Source organism: Podarcis vaucheri (genome assembly GCF_965113315.1).
Source record: "Podarcis vaucheri genome assembly, chromosome: 14".
In the NCBI taxonomy this organism is placed as follows: Eukaryota; Metazoa; Chordata; class Lepidosauria; order Squamata; family Lacertidae; genus Podarcis; species Podarcis vaucheri.
The window spans coordinates 21,983,794-22,005,985 of NC_138752.1; the positions used below are offsets into that span (position 1 = coordinate 21,983,794).

General features: G+C 44.9%; 1 protein-coding gene across 2 annotated transcripts in view; it reads right to left on the reverse strand.

The window, feature by feature from the left end:
* LRRK1 (leucine rich repeat kinase 1) overlaps positions 1–22,192 on the reverse strand; it is a 101,882-nt gene that overhangs the window by 54,778 nt on the left and 24,912 nt on the right. For both annotated transcript variants that reach the window (XM_082198222.1, XM_082198223.1), the window contains 10 exons: positions 11,649–11,812; positions 9,820–9,991; positions 7,873–8,052; positions 7,030–7,178; positions 5,971–6,197; positions 5,506–5,633; positions 4,425–4,588; positions 4,098–4,235; positions 497–609; positions 337–413 (listed from right to left, as the gene is read on the reverse strand). In XM_082198222.1, coding sequence (XP_082054348.1) covers positions 337–413; positions 497–609; positions 4,098–4,235; positions 4,425–4,588; positions 5,506–5,633; positions 5,971–6,197; positions 7,030–7,178; positions 7,873–8,052; positions 9,820–9,991; positions 11,649–11,812 — 1,512 coding nt within the window. The remainder of the gene's footprint in view (positions 1–336; positions 414–496; positions 610–4,097; positions 4,236–4,424; positions 4,589–5,505; positions 5,634–5,970; positions 6,198–7,029; positions 7,179–7,872; positions 8,053–9,819; positions 9,992–11,648; positions 11,813–22,192) is intronic.

Consider the following 22,192-nt stretch of genomic DNA (forward strand, 5'->3'; position numbering starts at 1 on the left):
GACCCTGAGGATCATCTAGTCCAATCCCCTGCAAAAGCAGGAATATGCAGTTGTCCTATACAGGGATTGAACATTATCAACACCATGCTCTAACCAACTGAGCTATCCAGGCAGGATGGAGTGGAAGTCCCATGGTGCAAGCAGAAGTCATTCTGCTCATGCAATGACTTAGGTGGACACAACTCTCTGTGAGCAGAGGAAGGGCAATAATGAAGAGAAGAATAGCAATGATAATAATTTGCATGCTGGATCCTTCTTGCCATGACCAATGGATTGCGACCAGCCCTTCCCTCCTCATAAGCTCCCGCCCAGCCCTTCGGTCCCCGCATTCCATACCCGAATCGGTGCCAGAACGTGCTCTGCTCCTTGTAGTGAAAAATGAAATCCGCTTAGTTCTGCACCCTTCGCCAGCTCTGTAGGCAAATGCAAACAAAGACCAATGAACCAGAGAGCCCTCCTCTGTGGGACTGCTCCAAAACCAACACGAAGAACTCACTTTCCAAGTTGGTTCCTCGAGAGATCAAGCGATTTCAGCTGCCTGCAAGTCCACTTCTCCTGAGAAGGTAATGTGACTAAGCGGTTTCCTGAGAGTTTCAAGGACACCATTGCCTGAAAGGGGAAGCGACAGTTTTGAGGGGTCAGTAATGGATAATCAGTTAAAAGTTCCAGTAGTTTCACACAACGAAGGTAGAGCTGAAAATTATCAACAACAACAAAACAAAAACAACAACAAAAGAAACTTTTTTTGAGCTTATCCTGAACCATTGCAGGAATCTCAGTCCACGCCTGGAGATTATTTGGCAAACTGGACTACCTGATCTTGCCATCCTAGATGTGTGGGTGCAACGATTTTAATACTCTTTAAACATTGTTGAAGGAAGCAACAGACTTCGCCATGACTTAGCTCATCCACTTCCTCCTTCCACCAAGTTGAAATAACAGTAGAGTTCCAATCTCTGTTAAGCGAGCTGAAATCTTGCCAGAGAGAGCTTTCTGAGGGAAAACCATCAGAAAATTTCACCTCTTTCTCTCCTTCGAAATATTTCGCTCCAGAATTTGCCTCTCACAAAAAGAATGGAGAATTTTGGAAGGCTATTTTTGCTTAGCCTTCTGGATGTTGTTGGACATCAAATCCTATCAGCCCCAGATGGGATAGTCAATGATCAGGAATAATGGGAGTTGTAATTCAACAACATCTGGAGGGCACCTCGTTGGCTACCACTTATTTATATGGTATGGCGTTTTATGGAATGACCTGAGCAAAAAACAGAGAAAGGGAGGAATGATCCCTGCCCCAACAAAGAACAGAACCCTTATGGTTCATTTTGGTTAGGCATGTGGACTAAGTGGCATGGTGGTCTAAACCACCGATCAGAAGGTTGGTGGTTCGAATCCCTGCGATGGGGTGAGCTCCCATTGCTCGGTCCCAGCTCCTGCCAACCTAGCAGTTCGAAAGCACGTCAAAGTGCAAGTAGATAAATAGGTACCACTCTGGCGGGAAGGTAAACGGCGTTTCTGTGTGCTGCTCTGGTTCACCAGAAGCAACTTAGTCATGCTGGCCACATGACCTGGAAGCTGTCTGCGGACAAACGCCAGTTCCCTTGGCCAGTAAAGCAAGATGAGTGCCACAACCCCAGAGTTGTCCACGACTGGACTTAACGGTCAGGGGTCCCTTTACCTTTACCTTTATACCAGTGTAACAGCATTGGTAGTTTGCAATGGGAATTAGGAAACCCATATTCTAGTTCAACAATAGGTTAACTTGTACTTGAACTACAAATTTCTCAGGAAATTCAAATTGCATTTCACAGTTGTCAACATTTGCCCCTGAACTATTGATTTCATAGGTCTTTTCGTCTACAGAACGACCCTATATTTTTGGTCAGCAGCAAAGAATATCTCTGGGGAACAGCCATAGTATAGCTTAATGCTATGAAAAGAAATAGTCTTAGGTTCAATCCTTCACACTTCCAGCTGGGAAGGACTCCTGGGTGAAACACCATGAGAGCTGCTGCCAGACAGTGTCAACAACATTGACCTAGACGGCCTGATGACCCGACTCGCTTTAAGGCAACTTCCTGTATGAATGGTATACGGTAGTCATATCAGACTCATGATTTACCTGGATCCCCACCTGGTGAGACACTGCAAGCTTGCCAGGGACTCTGGTTTCTAAATTACTGCGATTCTTGTGGTGCTGCACTGTACCAATAGCATAATGTATGACAGCATAGCAAGAGTGGTGGCACAGAGGAAAGATAAGCCCAGGAAAAGATGCCACAGCAGCACCACCTAGTGTTCCAAAGGCTGGACTGGCATGTGCCTTCCTAGGCATGTATTTGATTCCTTCAGGGAAACAAAGCCGTGTTCATGAGAGCTGCTCAGATCCCATGCCGTCTAATGCTCAGGAATCCAAAGCCAGTTTATGCAGCCAACTTCAGCCCCCACATACCATATTTACTTGAAGGTAATGCACACTTTTTTGCCAAATTATGTCGCAAAAATTAGGGTGCACATTTGATGGCGCAAAATTCACTGTAGTTATATCAGACTCATGATTTCCCTGGACCACTAGCAGGAAAGTATGAGGTTAACTGGAAAATATGGTTGCTGGAGAATTCGAACGAAAACAGAAGTGAAAATTGTTTGCTTGTTTGTCCCACATCTGAAGTGGGAATCAGGCCAGAGAATATCAATTGGTATTTGCTGTTGTTGTTTGTTTTTCAGTCTGTAAACAATCCACAATCACTGACTCCTCCCCCCCTTTAAATTTGTGTTTCCTTTGCGCTGAAACGAATGGTGTGGAAATAATGACTCCCTTAATTATGTTAAATCTCTAACTTTCATGATTTATGTTAAAAAGTGGAAAGCAAGATGGGGGAAAATGTACTCTTTGGCAGAGATCAAACTGCAGTAGAACGGAAACAGCACTGATTGTGACAAAGACAGCTGCCTTCTGACATCCCTGCTGGAAATACAGGCATATAATGGACCATTCTGAGAGGGGGTAGCTTTTCCCACATCAGCAATACACAAGGGCTGCAGTCGCCACAACCACCATGAGCGACCTCACCATTTGTTGTTCCAGAGCGGACTATTCAGTCCCAATTAGCAATTAATTCCCCCAAAGGACAGCTGGGAGCCAAATGGAACCATGCTGTCTGAAGGGGGTCTGAGAACACACACACACACAAAACCTCCTGCAAGTATTCATTTCTTACATTTCTATCCTGCCCGCTTTCTAGGGAGGTTTGAGGAGGTGTACATGCTCATCCCTTCACCTGGTTTTATCCTGTGAGGCAGGTGAGACCAAAAGATAAGGAGTGGTCCAAGGTCGCCCAGTGACTGTCTGGGTTGAGGCCCTGATTTTGGCTCTTCCCATTCCTAGTCTGATTTTCAGAGTGGTGGCGAACCCATGGCCTTCTTGCTGTTGCCAAACTACAACTCCCATCATTCCTGACAGGGCTCATGGGAGCTAGAGTACAGCTCAAGTTGAAGGGCCACAGTTTAGCTACCTCTGCTCCAATCACTAACTCTGCACTGGTTCTCTATAACTAAAAGGTAAAGGGACCCCTGACCATTAGGTCCAGTCGTGGCTGACTCTGGGGTTGCAGTGCTCATCTTGCTTTGTTGGCCGAGGGAGCCGGCGTACAGCTTCCGGGTCATGTGGCCAGCATGACTAAGCCGCTTCTGGCAAACCAGAGCAGCGCACGGAAACGCCGTTTACCTTCCCACCAGAGCGGTACCTATTTATCTACTTGCACTTTGATGTGCTTTCGAACTGCTAGGTTGGCAGGAGCAGGGACCTAGCAATGGGAGCTCACTCCGTCACGGGGATTCGAACCGCCGACCTTCTGATCGGCAAGTCCTAGGCTCTGTGGTTTAACTACTACACTGGTATTGTGGCTTTAGCAAGCTAGATTTTGTAGCCGGTTCAAAAGGTCCGTTCGGAATCCTATCACGCAGCGCACCCTTTCGACTGAATTCCATCTAGGTTCCTCTGCCACTCTAGGGACACAAAAGTAATTGGGGAAGTGATTATATCTACATTTACTCACTGAAATAAAGAAGGCAACCAAAAGCATAGTGACACTTACTTCAAGCTGGAAGAGACACTGGGGAACTTCTTTCAGGGAATTATCAGAAAAATCCACTTCCCTGAGATGATTTTTCCAGAAAACAGCCAAAGTATCCGGGAGGAATTCAATTGCATTTCTAGCGGCTTTGCAGCATTTCTAGAATTGAGAGGGAAAAGAAAGTCTGTATGTGGACAGAAATCCCCAAGGCATTATCTACTCTTCAAGGGAGCTCACTGGGCAGAAGAATCCCAATTATAGCCCAAGAGACGTGGCATCCCTCAGCCATGCCAAGCAATTCATGTGCCATCTTACAAGGCCTCTGCCACGACTGCAGTTCAGACTTACCAAGGGACAGGCCCATGGCTGAGGAAACACCTTCAGGTTATTCCTGGATGCATTCAGGACATTCAAGGATTTCAGACAGTGGAGAAAGAGGGTGGGCAGCTCTGACAACTTATTGTCAGAGATGTCCAGCTCCTGAAGCTTCCTTAATCCAATCCAGTTAACTGCTAAAAAAAAGAAGAAAAAGAAGAATCAGAGGAGGAGGATGAAGATGAAGATGAAGAAGAGGAAGAGGAAGAAGAAGAAGAAAAAGAAAGGAAGATTTTATGAGAGGTTCTTAATTGTCATAAGCGGGTAATGAAATTATTCATTTTCTTTATTTCCAGTTATCTGTATCCTGATTTTCAGGATGTCTACTAAAAGCAGCTTGTGTCAGTAAAAAATAAATAAATGAGACTAGCTGTGCTTACAAAACTAAAAGAAAAAAAGACAGGACATACAAAAGGAGTGGAGAGAGAAATTAAACTACAAGGAAGTTGGTAGCCTGCAAGGAATTGAGGGATGAGGAGAAACATCTCCATTGCACTGTACTATATAGCACAAGAATGCTGAGCTCTGGGGCTGAATTGCTGGTGCTCTGGAGCTAGATCACAAAAACCCCTATGAAGTAAGGTGTTTGGGACTTCTTTATAGAGAAAAGGCAACTAAGCAGTGACATGAAAGAAGCTTATAAAGTAGCACGGAGAAAGCAGATAGGGAGTTGTTCTCCCTCTCAAGCTGAATATTGGAAGGTTCAGGTCAGAAAAAGGAAACGATTTATTCACACAGGGCATAGTTAAAACTCTCTCCTGCAGGAGGCAGTGGTGAGCACCAACTTAGATGGTTTTAAAAGAGGACTGAGGATAAGACTCCTATGTTTTTATGAGAAGCAGGAGAACACACAGCACAGTAGGGTATGTGGCAGAGGACTCTTGGCAAGAGATCAGGAGTTCAGCAGTCACCCTGCACAGGTAGTTCTGGCTAGATAGTTTCATCACAAATCCGCAAGGTCTAGTGAGAATGCCTGCAAGGTTTACTGGTCCCCACCCACTGGCTAGGAAGATCACACAGGCCAACCGGAAATTCCTAGCTAAGATGCACCCACCATTCTCTGCATCTAATAACTTTTCGAGATAATTTTTGGAAGCCACAAGCCTTTGGAGTCTGGAAAGGTGCAGGAATCCAGAAGGAAGAATAAGGAACCTGTTGCTGGAAATGTCGATCTCAAGCAACCTGTGGATTTAAATAAACACAAAAGATAAATCTGCTATATATTTTGGAACGTTGTTTGTCTGTTTGATATGAATTAGGACTGCACTGATTTTTACCACTGAGTTCAAGGCTGCATTTTGGTTTGGTTTCTTAAGAAGGCTGCATTTGCATTTGGTTTCTACCAGAAGGCATACCCGAGTTGATGTGGTCCCTTTCATTATCTGTGGGACCAAGAAATGTTACTGGACTCCAGATCCTATCAGCCCCATCTAGCGAGGCAGTTGTCAGGGATGATAAGAGCTGGAGTCCCACAGCAGTGGGAGGGATACAGGTTCCACAACCAAGACATGGTACGTACTTTGTGCAGATGATTCCATCTGAAGAATGTACGTCAGGCAGTTTGTTTAACCGGTTCTCAGCAAGGTTTAGTTTCTGGAGGTTTATCAGCCCCCAAGGGATAACAGAAGGGAGGGAGGTCAAGCAATTGGCAGAGAGGTCCAACTCAGTTATCTGGTGGGAAATGTCTATCAGCCATTCGAGATCCACCCAAGGAAGCCCAAGGTTCGACCAGTTCACAGAAAGAGCCTGGATGTGAAAGAAAGGTGAAGGTTTTAATGGGAATCATCAATGACTCTGACTGAAAAGCATAAAATGTTGAATCTCTGGGATGCGCCCAGGCCGTCCAGCTGCTTGGTTAAGCTAGGAAGGTAAGAATGCTGCAATTTTGCTCCAACCATCATAATCAGCACTGTTTTCATGCTGCTCTAGTTTGGTTCCCGACAACCACTAAGTTACGTGTCTCACTGTTCTGCTATTTAACTTATGAAACTGTATGTGGAAATCGCATTCGTTTCAGTGCAAAGGAAACAACAGAACAATGCAAAGAACACAATTATTACTTGTAGACTTAAAAATGTGAACAAATGCCAATTGAATACACTTGACTAATTTCTGCTCTGGACTACAGACGGACATGCAAACTGATTGCTCTCAGCTTCGCAGTCGCCAGTCGGGAGATGGAGGCTCACCATGGCAAACATTGGCCACAAGTGCTGGGGCTGATGGGAGTTGTAGTTCAGCAACATCTAGAGGCCCAAAGGTTTCCTATGCCTGCTCAAGCCGGTCAGCCAGCCAGCCTGCCCAAGCTGCAAGCCTTAATGGAGGCCAGGGAAAGTCATCTGACTCATTCCAGCTTATCAGGACAAAAATAGGCCTATCATGGGGCATCGTGACTGATCTACTGTGCGCTCAAGTCTTCACGCTGTGCTAAAGCAATGAATTAAAGAGACACTTTTTTGGGGGGGGGGGTGGAGGGGAAGTATGGGGTGATTCTGAGGCCAGAAAGGCATGCTATTAGCATTACCAAGTGCAAGTCACTTAGTTCCCCTTGTCTTGTGATATGCAAACACCTACTCACTGTCTTTGCTGGGGCATTCCTAGGTAACTTGATTGTTTCTACAAAGTATTTACGAAGAACTTGTTTGCTTGTGCTGGGGCAGTCCACCAGGACGTAGGAAGAAAAGAAGGATCCATTCTCAAGCAAGAAGGCAGCAACCTTTTCATGTCCTAGCAAAGAAGAGGGAAGGGAAGAAAATTAACACCCACGTGCACATTTCAGGTTATTTTTAAAGCAAAAATGCCATATATCCCAAAGACCTGCATGCACACTATACAGTGGTGGCTTGCAAGACGAAATTAATTCGTTCCGCGAGTCTCTTCGTCTTGCGGTTTTTTTGTCTTGTGAAGCACGGCTATTAGCGGCTATTAGCGGCTTAGCGGCTTTAAGAAAAAGGAAACAAACTCGCAAGACGTTTCGTCTTGCGAAGCAAGCCCATAGGGAAATTTGTCTTGCGAAGCACCTCAAAAAACGAAAAACCCTTTCGTCTAGCGAGTTTTTCGTCTTGCGAGGCATTCGTCTTGCGGGGTACCACTGTATAGCTAAAGCACATTTAAATCACAAGGTTTCCCTCCCCCCCAAAATCCTGGGAACTGTGGTTTACCCATCACAGAGCTACAATTCCCAGCACCCTTCACAAACTACAGTTTGAGAGAAGTTATGTGCTTTAAATGTCTGGTGTGAACACAGCCAGGTAATTAAAAAACACCAACTGAGAGGCTATGTGTCAAATACAGTGCGGAATGGGAAATGGTGCAATTTTGCAGCCCCAGCTGCCAACCATCTCTTCTTTTGCCCCTAAGTGGGAATGCAAAGTTTTTAAAAGGGAAAGGAGACCACAGATCCCACGTTCACATACAGTACCTGCTTTCATAGCTGCATAGAGTGGCAAACGTGTCAGAGCTGCAAACTCGTTCCTTCTCAAGGCATAGCTGTCGGGGTCTGCTTTGTATGTCAGCACTAAGAGCTTGGCTATGTCCAGGTGGCCCTGCTGGCAAGCAATGGCCAGCATCCAGTTCAGGAGCTGCAACATGTTTGCAGGACCTGTTTTTTAAAAAACGAGCACAAGCACAACTACGTCAGCCTCTTGAGCAATTTACAGGCAAGAAAACGCAAGGGGGCGGCTTTAAGCAACATCGCCCATAAACAGCACATCTGTCAATTATCTTGTAACAGGACACCCAGGGCTATTTGCCATCTCAGTAGCCCTAGGACTGCCAGTCAACAGAATAGTCTGGTTATCAGGCATGGAGTCTGGAGCCCTGTGAAACTCGACTTTCAATTTAAATAAATACGACGTCTAGCTTTAGGGCATGATCACGGTAAAATTTAAAGCACTATCCTGTCACGGGCTTTCCCCAAGGAATCCTGGGAACGGCTGCTTTGTGAAGGAGCTTCCCTATTAAACTGTTATTACAATTTATTGCTGCACTGTTTATAAATACCTTGCCTTGTAGGAAAAGCCCCTGGAAGGCTGCTCACAGTGTGGAAGGTAAAACTTAAAACTAAAACAGTATCAGGTGCAATAATACATAAGGGGCCACAAATAAAACCAGTTTCGTGCCAAAAGGCCTATTGCAGCTGCTTACAACCTTTTTATTAGCCAGCCATTTTAATGACTACTGTGTTCTGCTTTAAATGGTTTTTATATTTTAGAGTATACATACTGTTGTAAACCTCCCTGATATTTTATGGAGAGGGTGGTGTATAAGTCCTTCAATAAATAAAGTGCTTGGCAGTTTGTTGTTGTTGTTGTTTTAAGTCAGCGGGTCCACTTAAATGTGTTAAGAGAGGTGGCCAATCAGAGCTTTAGGATAGAGAGACTTCTACTATGTGGGCCACCATGAAAAAGGTCCTAACCCTGGTATTTATCAATCTCATTGAACTTAGTGGTGGTCCAGGCAGCAGGGCCTCCAAGGCTGAGCTTAGGGGCCCAAGCAGGTTCAAATCCTTAATGCTTAAAATGGTAGAATGGGACAGAACTATCTAAAATGTATAGAAATTGTTCATGTGTGCTACTATAGCAGCAAGAATATTACTTGCCCCAAAATGGAAAAAAGCAGAAGTTCCAGCAAAGGAAGAATAGATGCAAAAACTTATGGACTATGCAGAAATGGCGAAACTTACTCGAAGAATAAGAAATCAAGTTAACAATTCTTTAAATAAAAGAATGGAAATGGTTTATTGAATAATTACAGATAAATTATAAACAGATAAAAACATTGGCAGGATTATTGTAATAACCTGTAGTTTCATAACAGTATATATCTAAAGAAGATGAATACATGAGCAAATTAAGTTAATCTGGATATGCAGACGATATTAAAAACAAATTTAAGGAACTGTAGAAAGAGGGGGAAAGAAGTCAAGTTTTGAAATGTCAAAATAATTGAAAAAATTAGTGAAATGTATAAAATCAGTGAAATGTATAAACTTGAAATGTATAAATAATTTTAAAATAAAATGGCCGCTTGGAAGAACAACAGTTCCCAAGGTCCTGTTTCTGAAAGCTCCTAGGGTTCAGAAAGATGGAACATAGGGACATGGGAAGCTGCTTGACACTGAGTAAAACCACTGGTCCATCTAGCTCAGTATTGTTTATACTGACTGGGGAAGCATCTATGAAGGATTTCAGACAGGGGACATTCCCCCAACCCTACCTGGAGATGCTGGGGCTTAAAAGTGGGACCTTCAACCTGCAAGGTGGATGCTCTACCACTAAACTATGGCCCTTCAATGGAAGGTACGAGAGGCAAAGTAGCTTCAACAAGCACCTTAAAGGCTAATGGAATGGGCAGAAGAATAACCTACCATGAAAAGAATCCAGCAGTTCTTTAGCAACGTCTGTATGCCCAAAATATGCTGCCACAACAGCTGGGTTATCGTCGTTGGGTTCCAGGGGCAAAGTCACGCATGCTTCTTTCAGCAAATACCTCACGGTCTCAAGGTCCCCATAGGCAGTGGAAAGACTCAAGAGGAGGCCCTGGTTTGGAGAAGAGGAGTGCAATACATAGCACATGAGCCCAAATGAACCAAAACACAGAGATTTTTTTGTTATTCACAAGCCATAGTGAAGCTATATCAAAGATAAGAGCCTGTTGGATCAGGCTGATGGCCCACACCGTTCTCACAGTAGCCACTCCCATGCCACTGGGGAACCAGCAACTAGCACCTGAGCTTCTCCCCTCCTGTGGAGACGGAGCATAGCCATCCTGGCTAGTAGCCACTGTTAGCCTTATCCACTATGAATTTGTCTAATCCTCTTTTAAAGCCCCCTAGGTTGGTGGCCACCAATGCCTTGTATGCAGTGGCGTAGCGTGGGTTGTCAGCACCCGGGGCAAGGCAAGTAATTTGCGCCCCCTAACCCTAACCCCCAGATGTTGCGCCCGGTGCGGCCGGCCCCCCCTGCACCCCCACGCTACACCACTGCTTGTATGGAAGGAGGTTCCACAGTTTTTAAAAATCTGTCCTGAATCTTCCAATATTCAGCTTCGCTGGATGCCCACAAGTTCGGATGCTTTGTTTGTCTCTCTATCTACTTTCTCCATAAGATGTTTTTTTTGGGGGGGGGGACGTGGCCCGGAATTTCATAAAATGGCCTTCTCGATCTCACCAGGATATACTGACGTGAGGAAGCTGTAGCTCGCAAGGTGTTGTTAGCCTACAACTCCCATCGTCCATGACCACTGACCACACTGTCTGGGGCTGATGGGAGTTGGAGTCCAAACTCTTCTGAAAGGCCACTGGTTCCTCATCCTTGGTGGAGGGGTCGCTAGAGAAGAATCTGGAAGCGAGTAGGCCAAAGTAACCCACTGTGGGAGGGCTTAGCAGGGTTAGCCTATGATTTTGACCAGAAGGGTAGAGGGGTATTTTCCCCATATACACCCCTGCTGTTTTCTGGATCTCAATCATATTCTCCCTCAGAGTTGCTCCCCAGTGGGAAAATAACAGGTCAACGGTGGGAAGGGTGGTTAACCCTTTCCACAATGCTGCTACTGTGAACAAAATGGGAGACCTGCTGCTCTTAACTGCAACCATTGTGAAGTTAAATGGGCATGGGGTAATCGTGAGATATTGGCCTCATTTCCACCTTACAGTTATCAAGCCATGTTAAAAAGTCATGGCTTCCCCACAAAGAACCCTAGGAACTATAGTTTGTTAAGAGTGCAAGGAATTGTTAGGAGAACACTATTCACCTTACAGAGCTATACAGTGGTACCTCGGATTAAGTACTTAATTCGTTCCGGAGGTCCGTTCTTAACCTGAAACTGTTCTTAACCTGAAGCACCACTTTAGCTAATGGGGCCTCCCACTGCCACCACGCCACCGAAGCACGATTTCTGTTCTCATCCTGAAGCAAAGTTCTTAACCTGAAGCACTATTTCTGGGTTAGCGGAGTCTGTAACCTGAAGCGTATGTAACCCGAGGTACCACTGTAATTCCCCAAGTTCCCTGGGAAGAGGGATTGTTAAAGCATTCTGGGAACTGCAGCTCTGTGAGAGGAATACGGGTCTCCTAGGAAACAAGATTCAAGCGGCTGCAAGGTTATGCTGGAGATCCCATAGCAAATGTCTTGATTTGCAGAATGTACTCTTCTCGTCTTTCATTTTGGCGCAGAATTTTGATGGCTGTGCCCTTACCTTCTCCACTGCCGAGATATTCTCCTGACACGCTGCTTTAATCAGCTCCTGGGCTCTACCGAATTCTCCACTTCTGTAAGCGCCCTCCACAGTCTCTGTCGCTGGACCCTGGCCGATGGAGAGACCTCCAGCGGAGGACTGTCTGGCCCCCATGCCCATGGGATCTGCACACAGAGAAAAAGGGGAGAGAACTTTTATTTACTTAGAAGCCGCTTTCTGTGGGGAAGGCCTCAAGGCTGCTTTTGATGTAGAACACTAAAAATGCAATAAAAATACAGGCAACATGACAATATAAAACTGCAAATTAAAAAATGGCAGAGCAGCAGGTTAAAACCACAACCTGCAGAAAGGAAAGACATGCAGGTAAAAAGATCTCAACGCAGGAGCATAGGAAGCTGCCTTATATGGAGTTGGACTATTGGTTCATCTCAGGACAGTACATCTCAGGACTGACTGGAGGGACACGGGTGGCGCTGTGGTCTAAACCACTGAGCCTCTTGGGCTTGCTGATCGGAAGGTCGGCAGTTTGAATCTCCGCAACAGGGTGAGCTCCCATTGCTCTGTCCCAGCTCCTGCCAACCTACCAGTTCAAAAGCACGCCAGTGCAAGTAGATAAATAGGTACCGCTCCAGCGGGAAGGTAAACGGCAGTTCCGTGTGCTCTGGCTTCCATCACAGTGTCCCGCTGTGCTAGCAGCGGTTTAGTCATGCTGACCACATGACCCAGAAAGCTGTCTGTGGACAAACGCCGGCTCCCTCAGACTAAAAGCGAGATGAGTGCCGCAACCCCATGGTCGCCTTTCATTGGACTTAACTATCCATGGGTTCTTTACCTTTACCTTTTTACACTGACTGCAAGAAGCTCTCCAGGGTTTCAGTCAAGAGGCTTTCCCACCCTTCCTGGAGCTACTAGATAGGAGATGGTCCACCACTGAGCTATCAAGTTTGGTGAGTGTTTGGGGAGGGAGGGAGGGAGAGAGAAGAGGACCAATAGCTGAGAGAAATAAATAAATGTGTGCACTTTCAAACAGGGACACGAAACTGGAGGTGACACTTCCTTAAAAATCTGCAAAAGGTACTTTCCAACAGATGAGACAAAGGTGCCCTGGATCCTTCACAGAGAGGCAACAGAAAGATACCCCACCCCACAACCTGGTGCTTTCCATATGTTTTGGACTACAACTCCCATCTACCAATATTCATATTTAGCATAGTTCTGTATTAGAGACACAAAGTTTTAATCACTGTGATGTTTTGACAGGCTTGTTTTACTGTGGATTCAATTGTGGGTGTTTGTTTTAATGTTTTGATGGAATTGCTTTTACTGCACATTTTAATTACACATATTTATTTTGCAATTGCTATTGTAAACCACCTAGGAGACACTTTGGCAATTAAGTGATATATAAATTAATTATTATAAACAAGAAATAATAACACAACTCTGATCAACCCCAGCCAGCACAGCCATATTAGCTGGGCTTGATTTGGATTACAAATCCTGTCAGTCTAGGGATGGGGGATAAATTTGATTCAGTTCACATTTAAAGGCAGATCTATCTAAACTGCACTTTCTAAAACATTCCAAGAACTGAAACGTAGACATCCTTTGAACTTTGCTCTTCTCCAACTTTTGCAATGCAGTTCTCCGGCATATATATTTGTGAAAATAACAAACAAAAACACATTTTACTAGGGGGAAATATGCTTTGCAAAAAGGTATGTGTGAGGCAAAAGTGCATTCCTAAATGCATATATTTGAAGAAAGTTACATAAAGGCATTAAAAAATTACAAACTGTCATTGAAATAAGGGGAACTGAACTCAAGAGTGGAAAAACGAGAAACAAAGCGAACCTGAATCAATAGATTCATCCATGCTTATATCAGCCCTATCTGGAGGGCACCAGGGTTGGGAAGACCATTGCAAAAAAGCTTTTAAAAAATCAGTATAGTGTTCCCGCCGTCTCTTAAAAGGGAGAGGGGCTCGGGGCGAGCTGTGGGGGGATAGGTGAGGGGGTGTGAGAGGTGTGGGGCAAAGGGAAACTGTCAAAGGGGTTGGCAGGGAGACGGGATTGGAGAGAAGAGTGAGCAGGGGCGGAAGCCAGCGGACCATTGTAATAGCGGCATGTCAGCTGCTACAGGGCTCTTGGATTGGTTTTGCTGCTACTAAAGACTTGACAAAGCTACCCATCTTCCACAAACACTAAATGGGCTGAAAGAAGCAGCTTAAGTGCAACCCCCTACTGACAAAGCAATAACCGCCATATGGGGTATTCTCCACCCTCGTAAAGCACACCCTAAAACAGGGGGAAGAGTTGGGCTCCATCTGCAGCTGTCCGCAAATACCCTTGAATAAGGCATCTTGGATTACCCATAAAGTCTGACTAACTCTTCCTCGTCAATTATTCAAAACAGAGCTCAGGTCACTGAGACAGCTGAGACGGCTCCGGGGATTTGAGCCATTAAGCTTCGAAGGCATCAATAATCTCCCACAAGGAGATCCTCCCGGGCCTTAGAGAACGTGGGAAGGACAGGATGATCTGTCAAAGCTGGGGAGCTGGCATTGGCTCCAGGTCTTTACACATGGCAGAGTAATGCCGAGAGAGGCCGGACCATAGCTGTCAACTTTTCCCTTTTCTTGCAAGGAATCCTATTCGGAATAAAGGAATTTCCCTTAAAAAAGGGGGGAACGTTGACAGCTATGAGCCGGACTCCATTGGAAGAATCCGAATCCAGTGGCAGGGAGCTGAACCAAGGAAGTAGATGACCACACTAGGAACTAGACTTGGGGTGCAGGCTTCAGCGGGGTGCCAGCACCACCTTACCCTGAATTCTTGGGTAGATGCTGGGGTCCAAGGAAGGGCCCACCCTTTATGTCTGCCCTCCTTTCCTCCAGTTAACAACAACAACAACAATATATTATTTCTACCCCACCCCTCAGGCTGGGTTTCCCCAGCCACTCTGGACGGCTCCCAACAGAATATTAAAAACATGATAAAACATCAAACATTAAAAACTTCCCTAAACAGGGCTGCCTTCAGATGTCTTCCAAAAGTCAGATACAGTGGTACCTCAGGTTAAGTACTTAATTCGTTCTGGAGGTCTGTACTTAACCTGAAACTGTTCTTAACCTGAAGAACCACTTTAGCTAATGGGGCCTCCTGCTCTTGCTGCGCCACCAGAGCATGATTTCTGTTCTCATCCTGAAGCAAAGTTCTTAACCTGAAGCACTATTTCTGGGTTAGTGGAGTCTGTAACCTGAAGCATATGTAACCTGAAGCGTATGTAACCTGAGGTACCACTGCAGTTGTTTATTTCCTTGGCATCTACCGAGAAGGCCCTGTGCCTGGTTCCCTGTAAGCTCACTTCTTGCAGTTTAGTACTCAACACAGTGCCAGGCGGCCAGGTCTATTTGCCATTCCAATTTCCCACAATGCCTCAGATGTAGCATCTCTGTGTGGGGCATTATTGAAAATTTATATGGTAGCTAGGTCTCTGTCACTCAACCAGGTCTTAAGTGCTATTTCTGCCCACTGCTGACACAACATAAAAGAGCCCCGGTCCCTCGGACAGAAAAGGGACTTAGATTGTCCGAAAAATTTAAATCTAAGCCTGGGACTCCAAATCTAAGGCTGGGAAGCAGGCAAAAAGTTCTGCTCTGTTGACCAGGTTAAGAAATGGCTGGTCTCCTGGTATGCATTTGCAAAACTATGCCAGGCGAAATCTTAAATTCCAGGGTTTGGCTGAGAGTGGGTTGGAAGGAGGGTGGAGGCTGAGGTTTTATTGATATTACCAGAAATATAATGGATCTAGCATGTTAAAATTTGCAATGAACTTCAGCATCTGAAACAAATCCTTTACCACCTCTGTCAGTAAAGAAGCAAAAATAAATTGGGCAAAATAAGGAGAGGCATAAAATAAACTCTAGTAATATGATGCATCTTATGTGGATACATAGCTCCATTCAATGAAAACTTATCAAAATTCCAGTCCTCTCCTGCTCCTCACATTAACCCTACATACTGAAAGCTTTATCAAGAGATATCTCAAGCTTGCTACAGAAGTTGATCAGGCCCAGATTCTGGTGAACCCCCAAGGACAACCTGTCATTTGGGGGCAGCTACCACGGACGTGGGTGGCGCTGTGGGTTAAACCACAGAGCCTAGGACTTGCCGATCAGAAGGTCGGTGGTTCAAATCCCTGCGACGGGGTGAGCGCCCGTTGCTCGGTCCCTGCTCCTGCCAACCTAGCAGTTCGAAAGCACGTCAAAGTGCAAGTAGATAAATACCACTCCGGGGGGAAGGTAAATGGCATTTCCGTGCACTGCTCTGGCTCGCCAGAAGCGTCTTAGTCATGCTGGCCACATGATCCAGATGCTGTACGCCGGCTCCCTTGGCCAATAAAGCAAGATGAGCGTGACAACCCCAGAGTCGGCCACGACTGGACCTAATGGTCAGGGGTCCATTTACCTTTACCTTTACCACGGTGCTCTCTCTCTCTCTCTACACATGCCATTGTGCTTGTTGGTCCATAGTAGCCTTCACCAACCTGGTGCCCTCCAGACATTCAGCCGCCCAAGAAATCTGGAGGGTACTAGGTTGGTGAAGGCTGATCTATAAGGCACACCCAAAGACAGTGATAGGAAAAACTTGAGCACGAAGTTTTGAGAGACAGGATTTTAAATGCAATATTCCCCCACTTCCTGGAAAAAACCCGCTCTAATAATATAAGCAGTTTTTAATTCTGTTGTGCCCCAGCTCTGCGTTTAACCTAGTTTCAACAGTGCAAAACAACCCAACAGTATTTGCATGAATCTCAAAGAGTCGCTGAAAAAAATATGTAGAGCATAATTAAACGTATTACGCAAGCACAGAAAGAAATACAATTTTGTTGTAGAGCTTAATTCATGGATTGCAAAGCTGGCATCTGTGGGCAAAACTCTTCTACAGAGGTGTTCCTTAGTGTCTGCAGGGTCCCATCTTCTGACTAAAACTAGGCTTTGAAGAAGCCTCCTTTAGCCAAAAGGATGAGCTGAATTTTATATTGATTGGCTTCTTTGCAAGCTATCCTTAATGCTAGTGTACTAAGGAACAAAAAATAGAGGAATTGTGATAAACTGCATATTGCAAATCACATATTCTTTACACTGGGAGTAGGTGGTAGATCTCTTGGTGATGTGCAATAGATCAGGAAAAGTAGCTGATTCCCAATTGTTTAACCATGGCAATAACACCAACAAAATGACTTTTCCCAGTTAAAGTATGCTGCTGAAATGAAGGACAATAACCAGGAGGCACCCTGAGCTAACTGTATTGCCTTCTGGTAGAACATAGGGTTCTACGAACAAAAACCCAAGCAAACATCCCCTATTATGCCTGAAATCTGCACCCCCCCCCCCACTTTATGGCATGAACATTTTTATTTCATTTATTTATTTACGGCTATTAGCCCATAAAATATGTACAAACATAAAAACGCACAAAGGCTTAAAAACCGAAATATCTGACAACAGAAGGTGAACACTGCGATGCAAGGGTGGGTCATTGGGCAAAGCCAAATAACAGGATGTGGCCCGGGGAGCTCCAAGGGACGGTTCACAGAAAAAGGAAAACTGGAGACGAGATCTGACATGCACTCTCATCATAACTGTCCGATTAGATTTTGATGTTGTTGTTGTTTTTTGGTGGTTTTTGCATGTGAGATAACCGCATTCAGGAATCTCGCCACCTGCAGAGTAACAGAAGGATCTGTATCCTGGCATGAACATTAAAACAACAGAGTAGCATTCTTTAGTGTGGGAAAGCCCAGCTGTCTGTCATTCTCTAAATATAAAGCATAACTCTTGATTTGTGTGACATCAATGCATATCGTTTTAAGAATTCTAGAGTTCTGAAATACCCACTTTGAAGGCTTTTATCACCATCTCTTATTGCCTTTATTTAGCACTCTGGATGGTTCTCTGGATGGATTTACAATCCCCCCCCCATTTTTATTTGCAGGAAATAACTATATATATGATAAAACACAAAGTCAAGGAAAATGGAGCTGCTTCCATTGCAATCTCCATCCAACGGCCACCTCGCGCAGGGAACTCACCTTGTCATTATTCGGAAAGGCAGCTCCAAACCCCTCTGAATTTTAAGTCAGATCTGAGGCAGCGCAATCTGCAAAGTCCAATGTAAGCTAAAAGGCCATTAACCCATCACATGCTGCAAGGAGCGCTCCCCATGCGCTCTCCCATGCTCTCAGCACCTTGTGGCTGAGAAGGAAACCTTGGTCTGAAATAATTACAGATAATTTTTCGCTTTGGTGGTTAATGGACATCTCTGTGTCCCCTTGGAGTGAAACCCAAGCTGTGGGTTCTGAGATAAATAAGGCAGCAGAAAAATGGGAGTGGGGTGGGGGGGGGGAGGGAGAGCTTGCAGGGTTACCTCAGACATCAAAGTCCTGCCATGACACCAGATGGCTGGGACTGCAATTTATTGGATTAACCTTTTCCTGTTCCGATACTTGATTGATCAGAAGATGAGCAAGCCAGAAAAAGAAAGCAGTGCACGGATTTCAAGAAATAACGAAGTATACTGATGTAGATGTATGAAAATTAAACTAGATTTAGGCTGAAACCCTTAAAAAAAAATCAAACCACTTACTAAGGAGTTTGCTTAATCAAGATTTACTTCCAAGCAATGATTTGCATAGGGAGTCTGAAATCCCAGGCACACTTACCTGGCAAGTAAACCTTGTTGCACACAGAACATATTTCTGAGTAAATATGAGAAGGATTAGTGGTGCAGAAAGGCAAATATAAACTCTGGACTTGGTGGGTCTCGTGCCCCCCTTTAGTTGGCACCGTTCTGCTTCATGTACTTCACACAATTTGGGAAGCTGGTCTTGTTAGGTTCAGAGGATAGCTCCTTCACATTCTGCTGGTGGTGCCCTGAACTTCTGTCTCAAACCCATGGCACCACTGGGCAGGACTGTTCCGATAAGATTTGAATTATAGCATCCAAAAACACAGCAGGTCATAAATAATTGCACAACAGAGGCGATTTCTGCAGCTACTTCATGCTCTGCAAATGCTCCCAAGGCAACAGAGATTGGCTGCATACATGCCATCTATTTAAAGCACATGAACCCCTCCCCCCAATCCTGGGAACTGTAGTTTACCCTGCACAGAACTATGGTTCCGAGTACCCTGAACACACTACAGTTCAGAGGATGCTTTCGAAAAAGCCATGTGCTTTAGGTGTGTGGAATGGCTGTGAACACTGTTAAAGATACGTTTTATTTAAAATAACAATAATTAAAGTGGGAGGTTTTTATATCTATGGACAACTTGGTATCTGGAATTGTAATAATAATGTATAATAATAATTTATTATTTCTACCACGCCCGTCTGGCTGGGTTTCCCCAGCCATTCTGGGCGGCTTTCAACAGAACATTAAAAACAGAATAAAACTTCAAAACTTCCTGAAACTGTAGCTGGACTGTTGCATTGATGCTCCTCTTTGTAGTTGTTTGTTTGTAGTTGCTTATTTAATTTGTATACTGCCTTTCATCTGCAGCTCTCAGGGCAGTTCACAACGTAAATATACAATATAAAAGCACAAAATACATGATTGAAAACAGGAACAAAACAACCTACAAACCAATATCCCCCGCCTTGTAAAATTAAAATATCCCCAGATGATACATGGCTCCTCTAGCAAAGTGCAGCTGTCCATGTTGATCCTTGACCAGCAAATATTTGATACTTGACCACACACTATACATTTAAAACATATGACTACCCACACAAAGCACCCTGGGAACTGCAGTTCACCCATCACAGAGCTACAATTCCCAGCACCCTTTTTAAAAATAAAAAACCCAAGGTGTTTTTTTTTTGGGGGGGGGTTGGAGGAAGCTGTGAACTTTAAAAGTATGGTGTGTCTGCAGTCACAGACCCTTGATGCTGTTTGGAAGCCTATTCAGGCATATTACAGGCAGTTATGACAGACAAGCCAGCTTGCCCGATCGCTGCTCCACTTCCCTCTGCGACATGTAGATACAGCGGTACCTCGGGTTACATACGCTTCAGGTTACAGACTCCGCTAACCCAGAAATAGTGCTTCAGGTTAAGAACTTTGCTTCAGGATGAGAACAGAAATCGTGCTCCGGTGGTGCGGTGGCAGCAGAAGGCCCCATTAGCTAAAGTGGTGCTTCAGGTTAAGAACAGTTTCAGGTTAAGAACGGACCTCCAGAACGAATTATGTACTTAACCTGAGGTGCCACAGTAAAAGGCACTGTCCTGAGATGCACATTTTGTTTGGAAACTGTTCAAAATAGGTTGCTAAGCAGAATTGGGGATCTGGAGACTTATCTCACTGCCACCAGTGCTTTAAAAACTGCGCTGGCTCCAGGCCTGTAACAAGGCTCAATTCAAAATGCTGGTGCTCGTCTTTAAAACTCTTATTGTACTTTAAAACTCGCAGTACGTTTCTGAGCACAATTCAAAGTGTTGGTGCTGACCTTTAAAGCCCTAAACAGCCTTAGCCCAGTATACCTGAAGGAGTGTCTCCACCCCCATCGTTCTGCCCAGACGCTTAGGTCCAGCGCCGAGGGCCTTCTGGTGGTTCCCTCACTGTGAGAAGCAAAGTTACAGGGAACTAGGCAGAGGGCCTTCTCAGTAGTGGCACCTGCCCTGTGGAACACCCTCCCATCAGATGTCAAATCAATAAGCAACTATCTTACTTTTAAAAGACATCTGAAGGCAGCCTTGTTTAGGGAAGCTTTTAATGCTGTATTGTGTTTTTAACATTTGGTTGGGAGCTGCCCAGAGTAGTTGGGGAAACCCAGCCAGATGGGCGAAGTATAAATAATAAATTATAATAATATTATTATTGAATTTCTATCCCGCCTTTCCTCCTAAGGGAGCCCAGGGCAGCGAATGTATCCACAATTTAAGGAAACAAAGAGAGAACAGAAATATTCTAAAACAGTGAAAACGTTCTAATTTAGGGTTGCCATATTTAAAAAATTTAAAAACCAGGGTACCCCAAAAGTTGCTTGAGCTTTTTCAACTGACTCACCTAAGATCCAGGAAAAAGTGCCGCCTTTCGGAAATCCCCCCCCCCAGATGTCAATTTTGCCTTTGAAATCCCAGTCATGTCCGGAAAAATCCAGGCATATAAATCTAACTGGCTTAAGGCCAGGGTGTGTGGGCTGGGGGGGGGGGGAGAGGGGTAAGAACCTCAGTTACTTTCAATGCTTTTCAATAATATTTGTGGCTCCTCACCCCTAAGCTAGCAGGTTCCTCAGCAATGCTCCCCACTCTTTGCTTTGTTCTTGCTTGCCTGACCCGCCCTGAACTTCAAATCTCCATGGGTCTGTTTTCCGGGAATTTTCCTGATCTCTTTGGCTAATTGCCAGGCTACACCACCCACATCCCAGCTTGCTTTCTTAATAAAATGTCAAGAAAGAAGGTGATGAAAAAACTGAAAATGACTCAGCTCTGGGGTGGAAGTTAAACTATGCATCTTGCCTCCTGGCCTCAGCCCAGTCCTGGGAGTCTGCAAATATTCTTAAAACTGCGAGCAAATCCTGTTCCAATGTCACTGTCAGTTCTCCCCTCCCGCCCCTAAATTGAGATGGATTCATGAAACATGCATAAAGGTAAACAGCTCTTGACAAGCCCTTTCATGTTGCATTTCCAAGGCAGATTTGCCTGCACAAAGGGAATAGGGGATCAAAGCCCCTGAAAATGTAGCCAGCAAAAAATAAAAATAATATGGAGAAGGCAATTGCTGGACATCGGAATAAGTAGTCAGTCATCAGTTGCCGGAGCTGGACCTCAGGCCAAAACTTTGCGGCTAAATTCACTACCAACTTCCTTCACTCAGAGCCCAGGAGACCCTAACCTCTTCAAATCACTGGGCACTGCTTTTGTCATGAGTGCGATACATTTAAAGCAGTATGGTACCAGTTAAAACACTCATGGCTCTCCATTTGCATGCCCCATCCTGGGAACTGCAGTTGGTTAAAGTTGCTGAAGGTCGGTTGGGAGAAACCTATTCCCCCTGGGAGAGCTACAATTCCCAGAGTTCCTGGGAAGAAGGAACTGATTGCTAAACCACTCTGAATATTTCTTAATAGGAGAAGCTTTCCTTAGCCTGTTCTTTATACAGCTATCCCAGTTTTGATCTCTTGTTAACAGCCAGCAAGTTATCTTACGCAAACTCTTCAATGCTGCGAACGTTTGGAAGCTCCTGCAGCCAATCGGAAGCCACGGAAGCCCCGTTGGACGTTTGGCTTCCAAAAGAAAACCCGAACACTCACTTTCGGGTTTGCGGCATTTGGGAGCCAATTTGTTGGGGAACCAAGGCGTTTGAGGTCCAAGGTACTGTTTAGGGAAGCTTTTAATATTTGATGAATTATTGTATTTTAGTATTTTGCTGGAAGCTGCCCAGAGTGACTGGGGAAGCCCAGCCAGATGGGCCCGAAATACACACACACACACACACACACACACACACACACATACTATGACTGTATACACATACTA